This window comes from Phodopus roborovskii, unplaced genomic scaffold (assembly GCF_943737965.1).
Source record: "Phodopus roborovskii unplaced genomic scaffold, PHOROB, whole genome shotgun sequence".
NCBI lineage: Eukaryota > Metazoa > Chordata > Mammalia > Rodentia > Cricetidae > Phodopus > Phodopus roborovskii.
The window spans coordinates 12,871,216-12,888,895 of record NW_026126636.1 but is presented as its reverse complement, the minus strand read 5'-3'; the positions used below and the strand labels follow the sequence as shown (position 1 = coordinate 12,888,895).

The 17,680-nt window shown below is 45.2% G+C and overlaps 1 protein-coding gene across 1 annotated transcript; it reads right to left on the bottom strand.

The window, feature by feature from the left end:
• Positions 1-637: 637 nt before the first annotated feature.
• On the bottom strand, positions 638-6,923 carry Zscan18 (zinc finger and SCAN domain containing 18). Its single transcript, XM_051207766.1, has 6 exons — positions 5,441-6,923; positions 4,738-4,887; positions 3,493-3,596; positions 3,159-3,237; positions 2,322-2,420; positions 638-1,234 (listed from the first exon to the last, which is right to left on the bottom strand). The coding sequence occupies exons 1-6, from the start codon at positions 6,921-6,923 to the stop codon at positions 699-701; spliced, it is 2,451 nt and encodes an 816-aa protein (XP_051063723.1). The 3' UTR covers positions 638-698.
• Positions 6,924-17,680: the final 10,757 nt, after the last annotated feature.

Genomic DNA, 17,680 nt, shown 5'->3' with positions numbered 1-17,680 from the left:
CAGTCTGAAATTAGCACTGTTTGTGATCTTTGCAAACAACTCCATATATTAAAAGACATGTGACTTGAACTCAGAAAGTTTTTGCTCTTGAGGATTCAGAAATAAACCTGACATCACATATTTACAAAAAGGCCAGATGGCAGGAATTATGTGTGAACAGGGAGCTCAAGGAGAAGCAACTGAGGCAAGGAAAGCTCAAGAAAGCGCCAACAGATCGCATACTTAAGACAACTCAACACTTTGTACAATGTCAAATGACCAGAGTACATGTGGTAATAAAACACACAGAAATGAGTTTTCCCTCACATCCAATAACTTACAGGATAGGACATTAACCCAAGGTGTGTTCCTAAAATGAGGGCTTCCTGTGGGCCACGCCCATTTTCAGTTGCTTTCAGCACATTAGCATCCAGAAAGTAAGCACAGATGTGCCCATGGATACCACAGGAGGACACCACACATGAGCCTTAAGATTACTCATGCTGCAACTGTCATGTCATGGGATACTCACAGCAGAGTTAGTTGCTCGTCCTTACACTTAAGGTTGTACAGGGAAAACCACCCACACACTAGGAGCTGTGAATTCTCTCACCAGTGAACTTTGCTTATGGCAGAGGGGCTCTGGGCATACTTTTTTTTTTTTTTTTTGTATGTGACTCTTGTGCTTGACCCACAGCCAAGCTTAACTGAAAGGGTTCTTAGGAGTCCTGGCTTACATGGCACATCTCAGTGTTGTGCCTCTTGTGATGTTCCATAAGGTTTGAGATCCATGCAAAAGCCTCCCCACATTCGCTACATGTGTAGGGCTTCCCCTGGGATGCATCACACTCATCAGAGGCAGGGCATCCTGCAGCAGAAGTTCCTGGGTCCTGCCTGGAATCATGGCCATCCACATGAAGCTCCTTCCCTGCAGCAAATGGCAGCCTGTAGCTGCTGGTGCTGGATGGACACTCGGGGTCCTCTTCCTCCTCATCATCTGGATGAGGCCTCTTTGTCCCAGTGCCTTGATGTGGGGTATCCTTGTCCTGGACTGACTGCTGGATAACTGATTGTCTCTGGGGACTGGCAGGATTTGAATCCTCATCCTCAGCTTCCAGAGCCTTCTGAGGTTGCTGTTCCTCCTCTTTGGCAGTATCTACTGAAGGAACATCCCCTGAAAGACTCTCCATCAGTGTCTCCCCCATGGAGACTTCCTTACACACATTTCCTTTGCTTTCCTGCTGCCTAGTGCTGTCTGAAACAAAGTCAAGATGTCAGTCCTACTTCCCAGGCCAAGACAGAAACTGACTTTAGCAGAAATCAAGAATATAAACTGTTAGGCTCACAGGACTGAGCATTGGGGGGGGGGGGGCATCAGATAAGAACAGTGACATGCACATCCTAACCCTCTCTACAACTCAGACATCACATAGTGCCTGAGTGCAGCATCTCAAGCCTCACAATCCCCATTATCTATTCCTGCCCCTTCCAATCTGCATGCCTGCTGAGCTCACTGCTGACCATCACTCCCAGGGTGTTTGGAGGTTCAGATGACCATGTGACTCTATCCTGGTCAGAAATTCCAATGGTGAGGAGGAGCCTTCTTCCTGCTGTGGTACATTCAGATATGAAGCAGCCTTTCTGACTGAGGTAACCTGGCCGTGGAGGGTGCAAGGTGCAAAGAACTATGAGGATTCAGGGGACATATCTGTCACCAGTAAGGACCAAAGGAGCCTTGGCAAATCATTCAGTTATACCCACGACCCTCAATGAGCTACCATAGTCTCTGGCTTGACCCTGGAGTCAACTGTGGCCACTGGAACAGAATACCATCTACATGAAACATGCAGAGGTATGGTATGTGCTTATCCTCTGGGATTCTCCCCATGAAACCTACCAGCATCTGTGAGAAAGCCAAAGACAGCCCTTTGGAGAGGTGACAAGAAAATGTCCACAGCCTCAACTCAGCTCCACTGAGAGCCAGTGTCATCCAGGAAGTGTGTAGGAGACCATTCAGACATCTGAGCCCTAGATAGGCCTCTGGATAATGGTGATTTTGTGTGTGGCCCTCACACAAAAAGAAGTAGAAGGACTACAGAGTTTAATTCAGTCAGTTGACAGAATACAAATGTGTAGTCTTTTGGGAGATGTTTTAGAGGTATTCATTATGCAGCAAGAAATAACGAAAAGGTATTTTGTCCCCACACAGTGGATAGGAAAATGAAGCCAAAGCTAGAGTCTCCGCTGAGGCTAACAGAAGTATGAGGAGTGCCATCACAAATTCTGTGTTCCCTTTATGACCCAACCAGGCCCCTGTCTATCACCACCTAACTCAATCTCACCTGAGAGGCTGCCTCCTGGCAGTTCTTCCACCACACAGGGTTCCTCTGGTTTCTCTGTGTCCAGCATGGAGGATGTACCAGCCTGGAAAAACTGACACCCTGAGTTTTAGAAAGAAAGAAAGCAAAGGAAGCACAAAGAAAGCTAAGAGGCTTCATGTCCTGTTGGGTCTCTGGGACCAACACTGCAACTACTTTTTTCTCTGCACAAGAGCAATTCCTGTCTGTCCCTCACCACCACCAAAGCTGACCTCTAGTCAGAGCCCCTAGAAAGCTGAGGTTTCTAATGAAGGCAGCAGAAGCAAAGATCTTATGTGGGGCTGGAGGCTGCCTATGACCAGGTAGGAAATGGGGAATGTCCACAGAGGAGGGCAAAGCTGAAGATAAAGCATAAAATGGGCTCAGTAGCCAAGCATTTATGAGATCTTGGATCAATCTCCAGTACCAATAAAACTAAAATTTAGAGTTAGAACTCAGAAAAGACCTCAGGAGTCTAGATAAGAGACTCACTACAAAGAACTTCAGTGAAAGATCATTCCCAGGCTCAGCTCTGAAGCAAGGTGGGGGTGCTAGAGGGTTGGAACCAGGAGGCCTTTCCAAATCCAGACACTTCAGTTCTCACAGGCCAAGGCTTCAAACAAAGCCCCAGGGCTTAGACAAGTGGGGAACTTAGCAAACAAATGCTAGTTCGAAGACTCTGAAAACATGCTCAGCTTCAAAAACTTAAATCACCCTTGGTGTCCCAACTACAGGTCCTGAGACAGGGTCAGAATCTTCCATGCTAACAGTTCTGGAAGAGGACGCAGGGTGGATCGTGAGCCAATGGGAGTTGGGTCTCACCCCACAGGAGCAGCTTGCTGTAACTGGCCAGACTATCCTCTATGGAGTCCAGGTGTTCACATTCTGACTGTAGAGGCTCCTGTGAAAATGATAATGGTTCCTGAAACAGCAGCTCTGACTTACCCCAAGTTACACTGAAGCAATGTCCTTCCTTAGCCTTGAGTTTCCACAAGGGCAACATTCTTAGCCACAACATTAAAGATGTTTGGGTCCATAATCCTTTGCTATGACAGAGTATTAATACTGAGAGAAGAACAACACTCAGAAGGGAAAGACCATGTGAGTGGCTGGGCAAAATCAGCCTCCCAGGGCTAGCAGTGGCTCCTTTACCCACCTTTGGCTCAGCTGTGGTAGAATTAGCCTCTTCATTCTTTTCTCCTGGATGTTCTTCATCCAGATGCACAGATTCCAGAGTAGGCCAGGCTGGAAGAAGGGGAGCTGAGGAGACAAGTTTTCAGTGGCTGTGTATCTCCAGAATACACATATCCCACTGCCTCCCACACACACCTCAGGACAAATATAGAAAGGCTTCCTCCTGCACATGTCACAGGTCCCAAAGCTTAATGAACACTGCATTTATTCCCAATTGACAAAGCACGGTGGACACAATAAAAAAACATGAAGACAGCTGGGTGGTGGTGGTGGTGCATGCCTTTAATCCCAGCAGTCAGGAGGCAAAGGCAGGAAGATCTCTTGAGTTTGAGGCCAGCCCTGTCTACAAAGTGAATGCCAGGGTGTCCAGGGCTACACAGAGAAACCCTGATTTGAAGAGAAAAAAAAAGATGTTGAAGTTAATCAGTGACCCTAGAAATGCAATTCAGATCACGAAGGAAGGACTCCTTTTTTGTGCCAACTAGATTGACAGAAAAGTTAAACAACACACAAGGCAAGTAGGCACCCTCCTACACTAGCATTAATGTATCACAAAGGTTTTGGATAATCACATGAATGTTAAAGTGTACATGCCCTCCATTCAGTGGTTGTTAGAATACCATGCCATGTACGCTAGAATACCCACAATAAGGCCATGATACTGTAGCCCATTTTTAGAAAGCAAATTGGAAAGGCTGAGTATATGGAATGCTGAGCAGCTGAGGCACCAAAACTTTGACCACAGCTGCCCTATTTAAGTAGCAAATGAGAGGGCACAAGTACACCATGGTCCTACAGACCTGTACACATGGGTGATGTGGAGAAAGACATGAAAGGACATTCTCCAGGATGGAATAAGGAGATAAACAAAATTGGGGGTAGTATTGAGATTTTAACTCATGCTGCTAATGGGCACCTCCTATGCTGGTATTGAATTATATCTACAATTAAATTATTTCTTGGTTGATAGCCATATGAAGCTGACAAAATTTGCAAGACAAATTGAGCACAAAAAATAACAACACATCTAGCATACACAATGATCTACAGAAACAAGCCCCAAGTACAGTAAACATATCATTGCCTTCTACCTGACCTCCCCCTGGCTTTCAGGCTGCTTCTCCCACATCCTCCCTTTCCCAACCACAGACTACTATCCATCTCCTCAATGAAGGCCAGCTGAGGCTAGAGAACTGCTGCTACTTACAAGTATCATGGCGTACAAGGATGTTCCTAGGTCTTAGGTTTCTGCTGGGACTCAACAACCCACGTGGTAGCAGCAGGGACTCAGGACACCTCTCATAGACTCCCTCGCTGAATGAAGATGATGACCCAACTGGGGAACATAACATTATCCCTGTGTATAATCGAGGCAATAGTGACTCCAATAAGTTGAGACACATGATAACAGCCACACAGCAAATCCACAATGGGCCTGGTATGAACCCAAGGTATGACCCATGCCCCTAGGCTCCCAGACACCATCACCACCCATCTCTCAGGCCCCACCCTTAGACATGGAGGAAACCTCCAGCTACCAATGCACCCAGAATATTTACCTATTTTTTAGGAGCCTGGTACCTGCCTTTGATTGCCCTCCATTTCTCTTCCTTTCTAACATCTGGAAAACAAATGTGAGGGCAGGAACCCAAGGCAGCTGTCCTAGTCCATGAGGCAAGCCTGATGGAGAAGCCACTGGGCAGAGAGGTGGGGTTCCAATCCCTGGTGACTGAGGAGCTCCCTTACCAGCTCGGGGATGGTTGTTTCTGTGCCCCTTAACACATGGTGTAACTACACTCTCAGGAAAGCCACGGCTGGGGTCTGAACTCTATGTTGCAGATTTCCAATCCTTCCAGGACCTCCTGCCCGTATCCTCTAAGGCATGCTTTCTTCTGGGGTGGCAGCCTCACCTGGCTCCTCCAGGATGTCAGAGAGACCCTCTACCAGGGAGGCAGCCTTCTTGCAGTTTTCAGGATACTGGGCTACCACCCAGGGACGAACCCTGTCTGGCAAGATGCCCAGGAACTGCTCCAGAACCAGGAGCTCCAGGATCTGCTCTTTAGAGCAGGCCTCGGGCCGCAGCCACTGGCGACATAGCTCATGAAGCCTGGCCAGAGTCTGGTGAGGCCCAGCTGCCTCCTGGTAGACAAACTCCCGAAAGCGCAAGCGGGAAAACTCAAGGTCAGCAGCAGATTTCTCAATGATGGTTTCTGTTTCCTTCTGCTGGCTAGGTTCTTCCTGGTGACTAGATTCATCCTGTTGTTTGGGTTGATCCTTTTGGCTAGACTCTTCCTGTTGGCTGGGTTCTTCCTGCTGGCTAGGCTCTTCCTGCTGACGAGGCTCTTCCTGATGGCTGGGTTCTTCCTGCTGGCTAGGCTCTTCCTGTAGGCTGGGTTCTTCCTGCTGGCTAGGCTCTTCCTGTTGTCTGGGCTTCTCTTGCTGAATAAAATCTATCTTTTGGATGGACATATCCTGCTGAATGGGCTCCTCCTGCTGGATGAATTCTTCCTTTAGAATGGACTTATCCTGCTGAATCAACTCTTCGGGCTGCTGGATGGAACCATCCTGATGGATGAGTTCTTGTTGGGAAGCATCCTGCTGGATGTGCTCCTCCTGATGGATGAGTTCTTGTTGGGAAGCATCCTGATGGATGTGCTCCTCCTGATGGATGAGTTCTTGTTGGGAAGCATCCTGATGGATGTGCTCCTCCTGGCAGTTGAGTTCCAGCTGAGTGGGCTTCTCCTGGTGGATGAGGTCTTCTTGTTGGATAGTTTCCTCCTGGAAGATAAGTTCCTCCTGCTGGATGAGTTCTTCTTGTTGGACAGGTTCCTCCTGGTGGATGAGTTCTTCCTGTTGGATAAATTTATCCTGCTGAATTGGCTTTTGCTGGATGAGTTCTTCCTGCTGGATAGGTTCCTCCTGGTAAATGAGCTCCTCCTGCTGGATGGGTTTGTCTTGTTGCATGGGCTCCTCCTGCTGCATGAGTTCATCTTGCTGCATTAATTCTTCCCACTGGCAAGGCCCATCTTGCTTCATAGGTTCTTCCTGCTGCATGGGTACATCCTCCTGGCCAGGTCCTTCCCACTGGCTGGGTTCTTGCTTCTCACTGAGTTCTTCCCTCTGGTTGGGAAGATTATCCTGCTGACTGGATTCTTCTCCCTGATTGGGATCATCCCTCTGACTGAGTTTTAGCAACTGGATGGGTTCTTCTTCCTGGATGGATTTATCCTGCTGGCCAGGTTCCTGTTGCTTAATGAGTACTTCCTCCTGGTTGGATTCCTCCTGCTGGCCAGGCTTTTCCCATTGGAATCTATCTTCTGACTGCAAAGTAGGTGGTTCTGGGTTGGGTGGGGAGCTTCTAGGGGAGACCAGTGCCCTCTCCAATGGCAGCATTTCCCAGGCTTCCACAGAAATGCAACTGTGTCTAGCCAAGAACTCAGCAGAGATGGGAAGGATAACAAGGTACCCAGAAGAGGTCAGTATTACCAGAACCTAAGGAAAAGCAGAGGACATTAACAAAACAGATGCCCACATAGTGAGACCCCATCCATGGAACACTCAGGCACAGGAGAATAAAAGAGGGTTTCTGAATACAACCATGTACCCACAATACCCACGTCTCATGCAGAATTATTTCTAAGCAATCTGCTCTCCACTGTTAATAGAATTCTAGACTTTTACCTATATACATTAAAACTAAAAAATCAGGAAGGGAAACTTTATATAAGATGGTAAATAATAGGGGATTTTTTAAGTCATAGATAAGATGAATATGAAAAATTTCAGAACAATTTCAATTATAAACCTGGATGAATATACCATATAATATCAGTAAATTCATTCTTACTATGTATATTGTATATATGATATAGGTCACATCACAATTGGATTTATCCCCAAAATACAATGTCAATTTATCATCTAAGATGTATTATTGGGACTTTAGTTCCCCAAAACAAGAAAGACCTAGGTGGAGCATTGTTCTTCCCATTAAAACAACTAAAACTCAGGACTGGAGAGAAGGCTCAGTATTTAAGAGCATTTGTTGCTCCTGTACAGTACCCAGATTGGACTCCCAGCACCTACACAGTGACTCACAACCATCCTTTATCACAGTTTCAGGGCATCTGATGCCCTCTCCTGACCTGAGGGCACCAGGCATGCATGTGCCACATACATGAAGACAAAACACTGCCATACATAAAATAAATAAACCTAAAAATACCACCCAAACCCAGTACTAGCAAAGTCCTTGGCAAAACCATAAAAAAAAAAAAAAAAAAACAGTTTTTCTTCTAAAACAAATTTGAGTAAATAAAAAAAAAAAATCTGTCTGTGGCCACAGCTAACACCACCACTGTCTCCCTACCTAATCCATGTACCTACAGTACATTTCTCACTTCTTACAGGGCTGGACTCTTCAATCTCTTCAATCTCTCAAGGTCCTCATTTCCTGCATGTCCTCTTACACACACCTCAATACTACTTTATATCTGCACTGCCTGTCTCCCACATTGAAATCTGAGCCCCAGGAGAACAGTTATTTATAGACAGGTCACTATGGGCCCAACACCTTTGGCTTCTGTATTTGTTCACTATACCTTTTGTAAAATGCATTTCTTGTTGCTGGGGGCTCATGTCATCTTCAGATTGTCAGAAACTGTCACCTTCACAAGCCTCTAAGGGTAGAGACAAAAAGCAAACAAACCCAAGGAGTAGGCAGGGAAACCAATCACAGACTGGGTGAGTGCTAGGGGTCAGGGTTCTACCTGTAAACTGACACCGCTGCTCCATCCTTCTTGCTCCAGATCCCTACCTAGAGCCTCTGACCGGTCCTCCCCACATCTGCTTCACCACAGTGGTAATCACATTACCATCACCTCTGCTTCTTTTAGGGCAGCCCATCAGCCCTCAGCTAACTATTTGGGACCCATTTCCCCCACCTGGCCTGCTCTGAACACAGAAGAGGTATGGGGCCCTGCAACAAAAGGGATCAAGTAAAAGTAAGATAAACCGACAGCCTAATCAGTGGAGGACCCTGCCAACCCCTGGGAATAGGCAAGAACTATCTGTCCCCATTGCCTTTGCCTGAAAACAAGACTCCTATGGCAACAAGAGGCAACAGCCTCACCTGGCAGACAGCCTCAATAGTCAGGACCAGGAGGATAAGGCCATCTTGGGGATCTCAAGAGACTTAATCCTAAGCATACTTTCACCTGACCCTAGACCGGGTTACACTGCTACAAGGACTTATTATTCTGGGCATGAAATGCTGAAACTGAGAAAAAAGAAAACTAGTGGATGGATGGCTGAGCTAGGGGAATCCCAAGGCTGACTTTAAGCACCTAAGGAATCCTCATTGCAGGCTCTTGCCTTAGCTGAAAAGAAATCCTTCTCAGGCCCTGTCAACAAAATACCATCTTTTCTAACCACTACGATCTGATGCTAATCCATGAACACTAATCTCACAGGGACAGCAGGAACTAGTCACAAGGTACAAGTGTACCCTTAAAAGTGTGCAAAAGAATACATAAGGGATCATTATTAAGAGTTGCTTTCTGTGGCCCCTGCCAAGAATATAGTCTATATATGTTCATATAAGGTCACACAGAGCCAAACAAATGTCCTAAGCAAACCAGCCTGGGTTTCAAAAAAAAAAAAAAAAAAATCTCAGGACCATAGACCCAAACATGAGGAGAAAGAAGGGCTCCCTGAAATACAGAGCAGGAAAGGGAACTTCCATAGGACCTTACTAGAATATGGAAGGATGATCTTACAACATTCAATGAATGTGGCCTCCAAAAAGCAATTAAAACCAATGTAAGAGCGACCGGTCTAAGAGGAGAGGATTGGGCATGGAAGTGATGGGCAAGGAAGGGAGAGGCAAGGAAAGGGGACAAAACACTAACGGGTAGACTTCTGGACAGGAGACAAGAAGTATTTCTGTGACCTTGGAATTGTTCTCTGAAAAGCCAACCCTCTGCCCCTTCACAGGTAGCACTAGGAAAATAGTGTTCTCTATTCCTCTCGAAACCCTCCAAGTCAGGACAGCACCTAAGAGGCACCTCTTTACTGCGAATGGGGTCCCTAGACAGAGGGCCAAAAGGACCCTCCGCCCCCTTAACAAAGAGGACCCCTGCACTGTAAAGTCCCTAGCTACCCCTCCGTCCAGCGGACTCTCTCCCAGAGCCCTCCCCTGCACACACACTTTGCCATACTCCTCCTGCCCTGCCTCTCAGGAGGACACAAAAACGGGCGCCCAAGCCCTTCCCTGGCCTTTATACAGTCATCTTACCCCTCCGTGAACTTCCCACCCCCATCAGAACCTGCACCCACTCTCTCCTAATCCCCTGCTCTCTTCCTCGGCTGCAGTCTCCCTCCCTGAAGGGTCGTGTGGACTCTACCCCAATCTACATCTAAGAATCAGTGGTACTGCGCCCTCTGTCCGCCACCTCTGTCACACCCCAAAAGTCCAGCCCATCCCACGTGTCCCCCAGGCGGCCCTTCCTGACACAACACTAGCGTATTGCATTCCAGAGCCACAGCCCCACACGTGGCACTCCCAAAGCCACACATCAGAACCACACCCCCGATGCTGCTCCATCCCAGGCCACACTCACACTGCCAGTCCCACAAAGCACCTAGCGACATTACCTTCGCCTACAGCGTTCCGGGGCCACACTCCCATCCAAAGCCTTAAGGCCTCCTTCTCAGCTCCACACGTGGGAGCCACCAGTCTTACCACCCCAGCCCCAAATTCAAGCACCACAGCTCGAGGCCACATCCCCAAGCAAGGGCCTTGGCTCTTCAGTCCCCTCTAGGACACAGCACCTGGGACCACACTCCCAATGTGAGACCCCCCAAGGTCGTTCCTGGCCCAGCCGACAAAAGACAGGCATCCCTGCGCCCGATCCTCTACACCAGCCGAATGCCTACCGCCCCCGTAGGAGAGCGCCGGGCCGCCCGACCCACCTGCTGCGCAGCGCTGCCCCACGGGCTCCCGCAGTCTCGAACACCGAACGGCGATGACGACCCACTGCGGCACGCGTGAGCGTTCTACAGCGCCGGAAACCGCGACCCCCAATATGCAGCCGGGTCATTCGCCAGACCTGGGAGGGGCGAAGCTGCTGGACAGCATCGATAGTCAATCAGAGGGAAGGCTGGCTATGTTTGCGCCACGTGCGCTTACGTCACTTCCGATGCCATGACAACGGAGTAAACGGAAAACTAAAAAAGAAAAAGAGCCTAGGACCACCAGAACCTGAGAGGCGGAGACAAAGATCGGAAAATACAGGCTTAAGAAACAGAAACACAAGACAGAGGCTAGAAGTCCAGAGATGATACACAGAAACTTAGATGAGACCTACAGACACAAAAATGGAGACCAAGCACAAATGGAGACTCGAGATACTGAACAGTCAAGAGACAAACAAGTACACAGACCCAGTACTGGCAGACGGAGCTAAATACCTACTGTAAGAGAAACTCCCTGGGCAGAGATTCAGGGATGGAGAAACTGGCGCGAAGGCACGGAGGTCGGAGACACAAACCGAATTCAAACACCTTGCCAAATCCTTGATTATCTGGATTGATTTTTTTTAATGTGCAGCTTAACAGCGTATCACAGAGTAGGTTTCATTCCTTATTTAGACATAAAAACACTTTTTGTTCCATTCTGGATACCACAATCCAAACTGTTTCACTCCTCCATTTTAAAAATTACATCCTCGACCACCTGCTACCCCTGATGTGTGGTTCCTCGGTGCATATTTGTCCCTAGAGATTTCATATAAATGTAAACCTATAGTGCAAGGCCTTTTGACATACTCTTTCACTTTGAGATCCATTAATATGTGTGAATAGTTTGTTCCTCGTTAATTGCTTAGAATTCAAAAAATATTCCAAGTTTAAACATTTACCAGTTGGGCTTTAGGCTTTTTTTTTTCCCTCCAAACTTCTGATATTTTTTAAACACTATAAAATTCATGTTCAGGTTTTTGTGTGAACATTATTCACTTTTGAATGAAGATAGATGCCTACAGTGCAGTTGTTATGTCATAAGGTACACATAAGCTTAATGTTAAAAACTACACCAATGAAAAACTGCCATACCTTTTCTAGAGCTTTGCAAGTATATACTCCCACCAGCAGTGTATAAATATGAATCCGTTTTTCTACAATCTTGCCAGCATTTGGTGGTTATCAGCCGTTTAGCTGTTCTAAATATGCTGATAACACTGTAGTTTAGTTTCTTTCCATTTCCCTACTAGCCAATAATATTGAGCATGTATATTTTCAAGGTGATTTGCCATCTATGTGTCCTCTTAAGTATCTGTTCTTAAGTACCAATTTTCTAGTTTTTAAATGAATGTTGAGTTTCAAGAGATGTTATGTATATTTACCTATAAGCTGTCAGATACAGTTTGCAAACCCTTTCTCCAGTATATTGTGTCCTATGTCCTTCACAAAGGATTTTAAATTAGATGTGTAATTCATGAGTATGTCCTTTTATGGACCATGTTCTTAGTGTCAAGTTTAGCAACTTTATGCTGAGTCCTAAGCCCTGAAAGTTTGCTGCTATATTTTTCCTTAAGTCTTATAGTTTTATCTGTTATATTTATTTAATTAATCTCATCATCAATTTTGAGTTATTTTTATATATTTATATTGAAGTTCATCCCCATCCCCCAACCACTGGTGCTGGAATCTTTTCTTCAGACTGCACACCTTCCCAACACCAACCAGTTTTCCAAAGCTAACTAGGTATCCATTTTTCAATCCAGTTCTGATACTACTCAGAACTAATGCAATTGAACAAGCCAAGGACTTGATTTCACCTTAAACACCAATACTCACACTTCACTAGTGTGACCCTCAATTTCCTATTACAGTTCACAGAACACGGGAGGGAACACACTTTGCCTCTGTTGACTGGTTTACTGTGAAGAATAAAAAATCAGGAACAATCCAATGAAATCAATATGGTGGCAAAGATTTGAGTGGGAGAGTGAAGATGGTAGACCACCCTACCAGCGAGTGCGCGCGCATGCGCGCGCACATACACACACACACACACACACACACACACACACACACACACACACACTTGCCAAATCAATGGGGGTTTTTCTTATTTGTTTCTGTTTTTAAGCTGAAGGGGCTTCAAGTTTTCATCTGGTAATACTCCAGTGACCATGCCCTATACGGATGCAATCTGGGGGCTCAGTCCTGAGTCTAGTCTTCTGTCAACATAAAGTGTTTGAAAGGGGTTCCTGATGAACAAATGGCACTCTTGCCAAGAAACTCTAAGATTTAGCTCTGTACCAGCAACCAGGGACAAAAACTAAATGTATTGTATACTTCAGGTGTAAACTGCTCTAGCACCATTTGTTGAGAAGTTTAGCCTGTCTCTATTGAATAGCTTTTTGCATCTAAACAAAAAATCTGTTGGAAGTACCTTTGTGGTCTGTTCCTGCCTCCGTTCTGTCCCATTGCCCCACTTTTCTGTTATGAGCAGTTATTTTGTTTTTAAAATCCTTTTTTAACTTTTGTTAAGTTTTAAGTGGAAGATTTTATCCCCACGTTAGGCGCCATTTTGTTAAGTGTAGTTTTCCCACCAGCCTGGTCCCACAGCTGCGTCAACCCAAAATAACACAAAGAGACACTATATTAGATATAACGCTGCCAATTACTAGGGTTTCTTATTGGCTAGGTCTGTCTTAAATATTAACCATTTCCATCAATCTAAGTCTTTCCATGTGGTCTTATCTTACCGGCGAGAGGGTCCAGACCTCTTCTTTCAAGTCTCTACATCTTGAATCTCCTCTCCTACATCTCCCAAAATCCTCCTTGTCTCCTAGTCCTGCCTATCTTGCCTTCCTGTTTGCCAACAGTGCTTTATTCATTAACCAATAAGAGAAACATATTTACAGAATGACATCTTCCATCACTTTTCTGATTGTTACAGCTACAGAATAAGAACACTAGGAAGCATTCATCTTCCTACTTGATCAAAATAGCTTTATAAAGCCTTATACTTTGTGATAAAAGCTGTAAAGTCAGTTTATCTAAGTTCACCAAAACAAACAAACACAAAACAAAACAAATGATTAACGGACCAGGCATTGACATCTTTTCCCATCACACCAATTATGTCCTGGCCTTGAATTAAAGCTCATTTTGACTTTGCATTTATTGCATAAGCATCTGTCTTCCCCTTAGACCATGGGTCCCCAAATAAGATGTTCACACTACGCAGCTGTTAAGGTTTGGAAGTGAAATGTCTCGTGTTGAAGGTTTGTTTGGTGGAAACTTTGGGAGCTGGGTTGGGAGGCTGGTTGGAAATGGATATTGGGGATGTGCTTTTGAAGACTATCTTGTCCCTAGCCCTTCCATCTCTCCTTCACCCTCCTTTTCTTCTCCTTCATCTCCTGTTTTCCTTCCCTCTCTTCACTTCCCTCTTCCCCCTCTCTCTTCTTGGATGACAAAAGATGGGCACTTACATCATGATGTTCTGACCCAATTGAGACTCAGAAACAATGGCACCAGCCAGTCAAGAACTATAACTTCTACAGCCGCCAGTCAAAATAAATCTTTCCTTCCTTACAGTTATTTTCTCAGGTATTTTTCAAGCGACAGAACATCTAACCCAACAGACAGTACACCAGCCAGGGTGCTGAGCTTATTTTAGCATGTAATGTTTATTAAGATATTATAGATTTGCCAGACAGTGGTGGTACATGCCATTAATCCCAGTACTCAGGAGGCAGAGGCAGGCAGATTTCTGTGAGTTTGAGGCCAGCCTGGTCAACAGAGCAAGTTCCAGGATGGCCAAGGCTACACAGGAAACTCTGCCTGGCTCCTCACTATGGCTCCTACTCCCCTGGGGCTAGCCCCAGTCAGTCTGACCTGTGTAAGACCTGGTTACTATAGGATGAGAACAAGAGTCTCTGGATGGTTATAAGTCTGGGATTTACTCCTGACCATCCAACTCATAACAAGGCTGCAGCCTCTATGATTGTCAAGTTATGCCAGGTGAGCGAATGCTGCCAGCAGCCCCTGTCCCCATTCTCTGGCAGAAATATTCTCTGGTGTTATACAGTAGGACAGACTCAAGGTTCTGGAAATTAGTGGACCATTTCAAGATTATCATTACAAAATACCTGGTCCTAGAGATGGAGAACCAACTCGGTATTGGGAGCCCTTCATGCCCCTTCCCCTTGTTTCCTCAGTGAAGATGTTATGTATCTACTTCTCTGCTGGTTCCACAAGTTTCCAGTTTAATAGTCCTTGCTGCAGGGCTCAGCCCTGGACTTCAGATGATCTGCTTCTGTGAGGTTGCGCTGTCTGTGCCCTGAGCCTTTTACCTTCCTGGGAACAGCAACTGTGGCCTTCCTGGCCTCCTTTGTGCCTCTGGTGCTTACTTCACATCACAATTGGTTCTTCTAAAGACCCTTGTCCCTTCAAATGCCTCTCCTGGGCTCCAGTGCAGCTTCTCAGGTGGCTGTGATCTGGAGCTGCCTGTGGAGCAGGTATGGATGGGGACTCCTTGCCCTGTGGATCTCTGAGATACAAATGCTGGCTAGAAGTTGGCCTGGTGCTGGGCAGAGGACTCTGTGCTCAGTGTCTTGAAGGCACAATGGGATGTGTACAGGGAGCATCTGGTTACTTCTCCTACATGAATTGTTCTTGACTCCTAGAAGTTATGCTGACCCTAACCCCCACCCAAAACTTTGTATTAACTAATTAAACTTACTGCTTTTACTTAAAGAAAAGAAACTGTCTGGAAAAAAAAAACAAAAAAGAAAAGATAGATTCCCACACATTTGTAGCAAAGAATAAACACTACTGCAAGGTACTGTATTACACAACCCCAATGGCAACATCTGCAAAATGTAGAAGTTAACATCAAAAGGAACACTTCCAACACAAAAGCAGTTATCCTGCATGTATCCCTTTTTATAACTACACCTACTTCCTCCAACATCCACAGTTATGCCTTTCTTCAACACCTCCTCAATCCCTTACAGACTCTGACTACTTCAAAGTGAAATAGACTTTTGATGAGAGTAACACGTGGAAATTGTGTGATCTTGCCTGTAGGTCTACATTCCACCCCTGGTCCCTTTTAGGGCTTTCATCTCTTAGTCACTGCTACATTTTTTTATCTTGTGTGTGTCAATCACATCAGAGGTTTAAGAGAAGTTCTGTTCCCCACCAAATGTCTTTCTTTGTCTTCTGCTGACTTCATTATTCTTACTTTTAAAAAACACACCTGCTCTTCTGAGAAAACCAGGGTCTGCAGAGCTGTATTATTTTGCCATGTTATTGGTGGGTGGGCTTGGAAGCAGCACCTCCAACATTAACTATTCCTGCCCTGACACACTGCTTTAATCAAGAGAACAAATGCCTCTCATAACACCTTTCCACAATCAGGCATTATTCAAGAAAACAAAAATCTGAAAATGTCGCTTTTACCTTTAACCTATCCAATTCAACAATGATGAGATGCCAGTAATATAAACATACTAGAGTGACTGTCTATTTCTCAAAGTATTTTCCAGAGGCCTCCAGCTCCCCAGGGGAAAGTAGCTCCAGCATCTCAAAGCAAATCATATCCCTAAAGTATTTTCTCTTTGGTGCTACTACTGCTGGATCCTAGAATAAAGTAAATGCAGCCATATCTTCTCATCATCACTGATGGTTTCTGATTTCCTCCTAGAAGCTCTGTTACATCTCACACAACAGAAACTGTCTTCTAGAAAGGACAGTCCCAGGAGCTCCTTGGAACAAGTGAGAGAAATATGTCTTTCACCAATACCTCACCAACATAGGATGTCATGCATATAGTATTTAAACAACTGTCGGAGCCTGCTCCAACAAGTCAACAGGGTTTCATGAACAGGGGCATGAGGATTGAGAAAAATCAGATAGAGAAACAGAGACAGAAACAGAGATTTGGGAGGACTGTCCGGTCCATGCCTTTCAGTACACCAGAAAGCCCCAAGTTAATGTAGGCCCTGCTTATATACTAGAGGCAAAGCCAAACAAAGAGCAGGATAGTCATTTAACCAGCACCTTGCACTGTCCTTGAATCTAGGAGCAGCCAGGCTCACTCTCTAAAATGTGAGTCCTGCTAGCAGCAAGCAGCTTCCTCCCTATCTCTATGTGCCTTTTGGCTGGCATCAGAAGCTTGTTAGTTAGATGATATGCTATTTTCCATGGGCTTAATCAGAACTTTCTCACAGCTCTCAAGGAGACCGAAACAAGCAAGCTTGAACTCTAATGTCTTATAAGTCAGAATAGGTTCCAGAGGGAAACTGAGTCATTTGTGGGCTCCCACAGACAACCATCAAAGTGAACTAATGCAGTCAGGATCTCCAGGATTACTTTTAATCCTAACATAGACAATGATGCTATGCAAGTGAACATCTGCCCCAGTAGCTTGTCACACTAATTAGGTTGAACACACCAATGGAGAGCATTTCTTTGAAATGTACAGTATTCTTTGTCCTAGTCTAACTTCTACAGTGGTGTAAACAACCCTTAACATGGAAGGACTTAATACAAGATGAACAAGAATTTATTCTTTAACTAGGATTTAGAACAGAACAAACAGGAACCTCTTCTTAATTACAATTAGAAACCTCATTTTTCCTAGGACTTAACGTGGGACAATCAGGAACTTCTTTTCAACTGTCTTAACTGTAGCAAACAGAACTCTTAACTCCACAAGGTGCATTTTTCCTGTTTTGTTCTCCCATTAATTTTAGAGACGTATTGTTCCTGTTTTGGTCTTATAGTAAATCAATGGTAAAAAGCACTTGCTTAACAAATGTGAGGCCCAGGGCTCAATCCACAGTATTACAAAAAGTAAGAATAAACAACACCTCACTGCAAAATAATATGATACATACTTATTGCAGAAAACCTGGAAAATGTGCAAAAGGTTAAAAAATAAAATAAAAAGCATACAAATCATCCATAATCTCACTATCATGTCTTAAATCCATTTTGTTCTGATCCCCTATCTATCTAAATAAGTCAGGTGGCTTATTTACGTTGGATATGCACCACACTTAACATTATATTATGGGTGTGAGGATTCAGGCATTATGCTGACCCTGCCCCCTGACAACTGGCATTTAGGC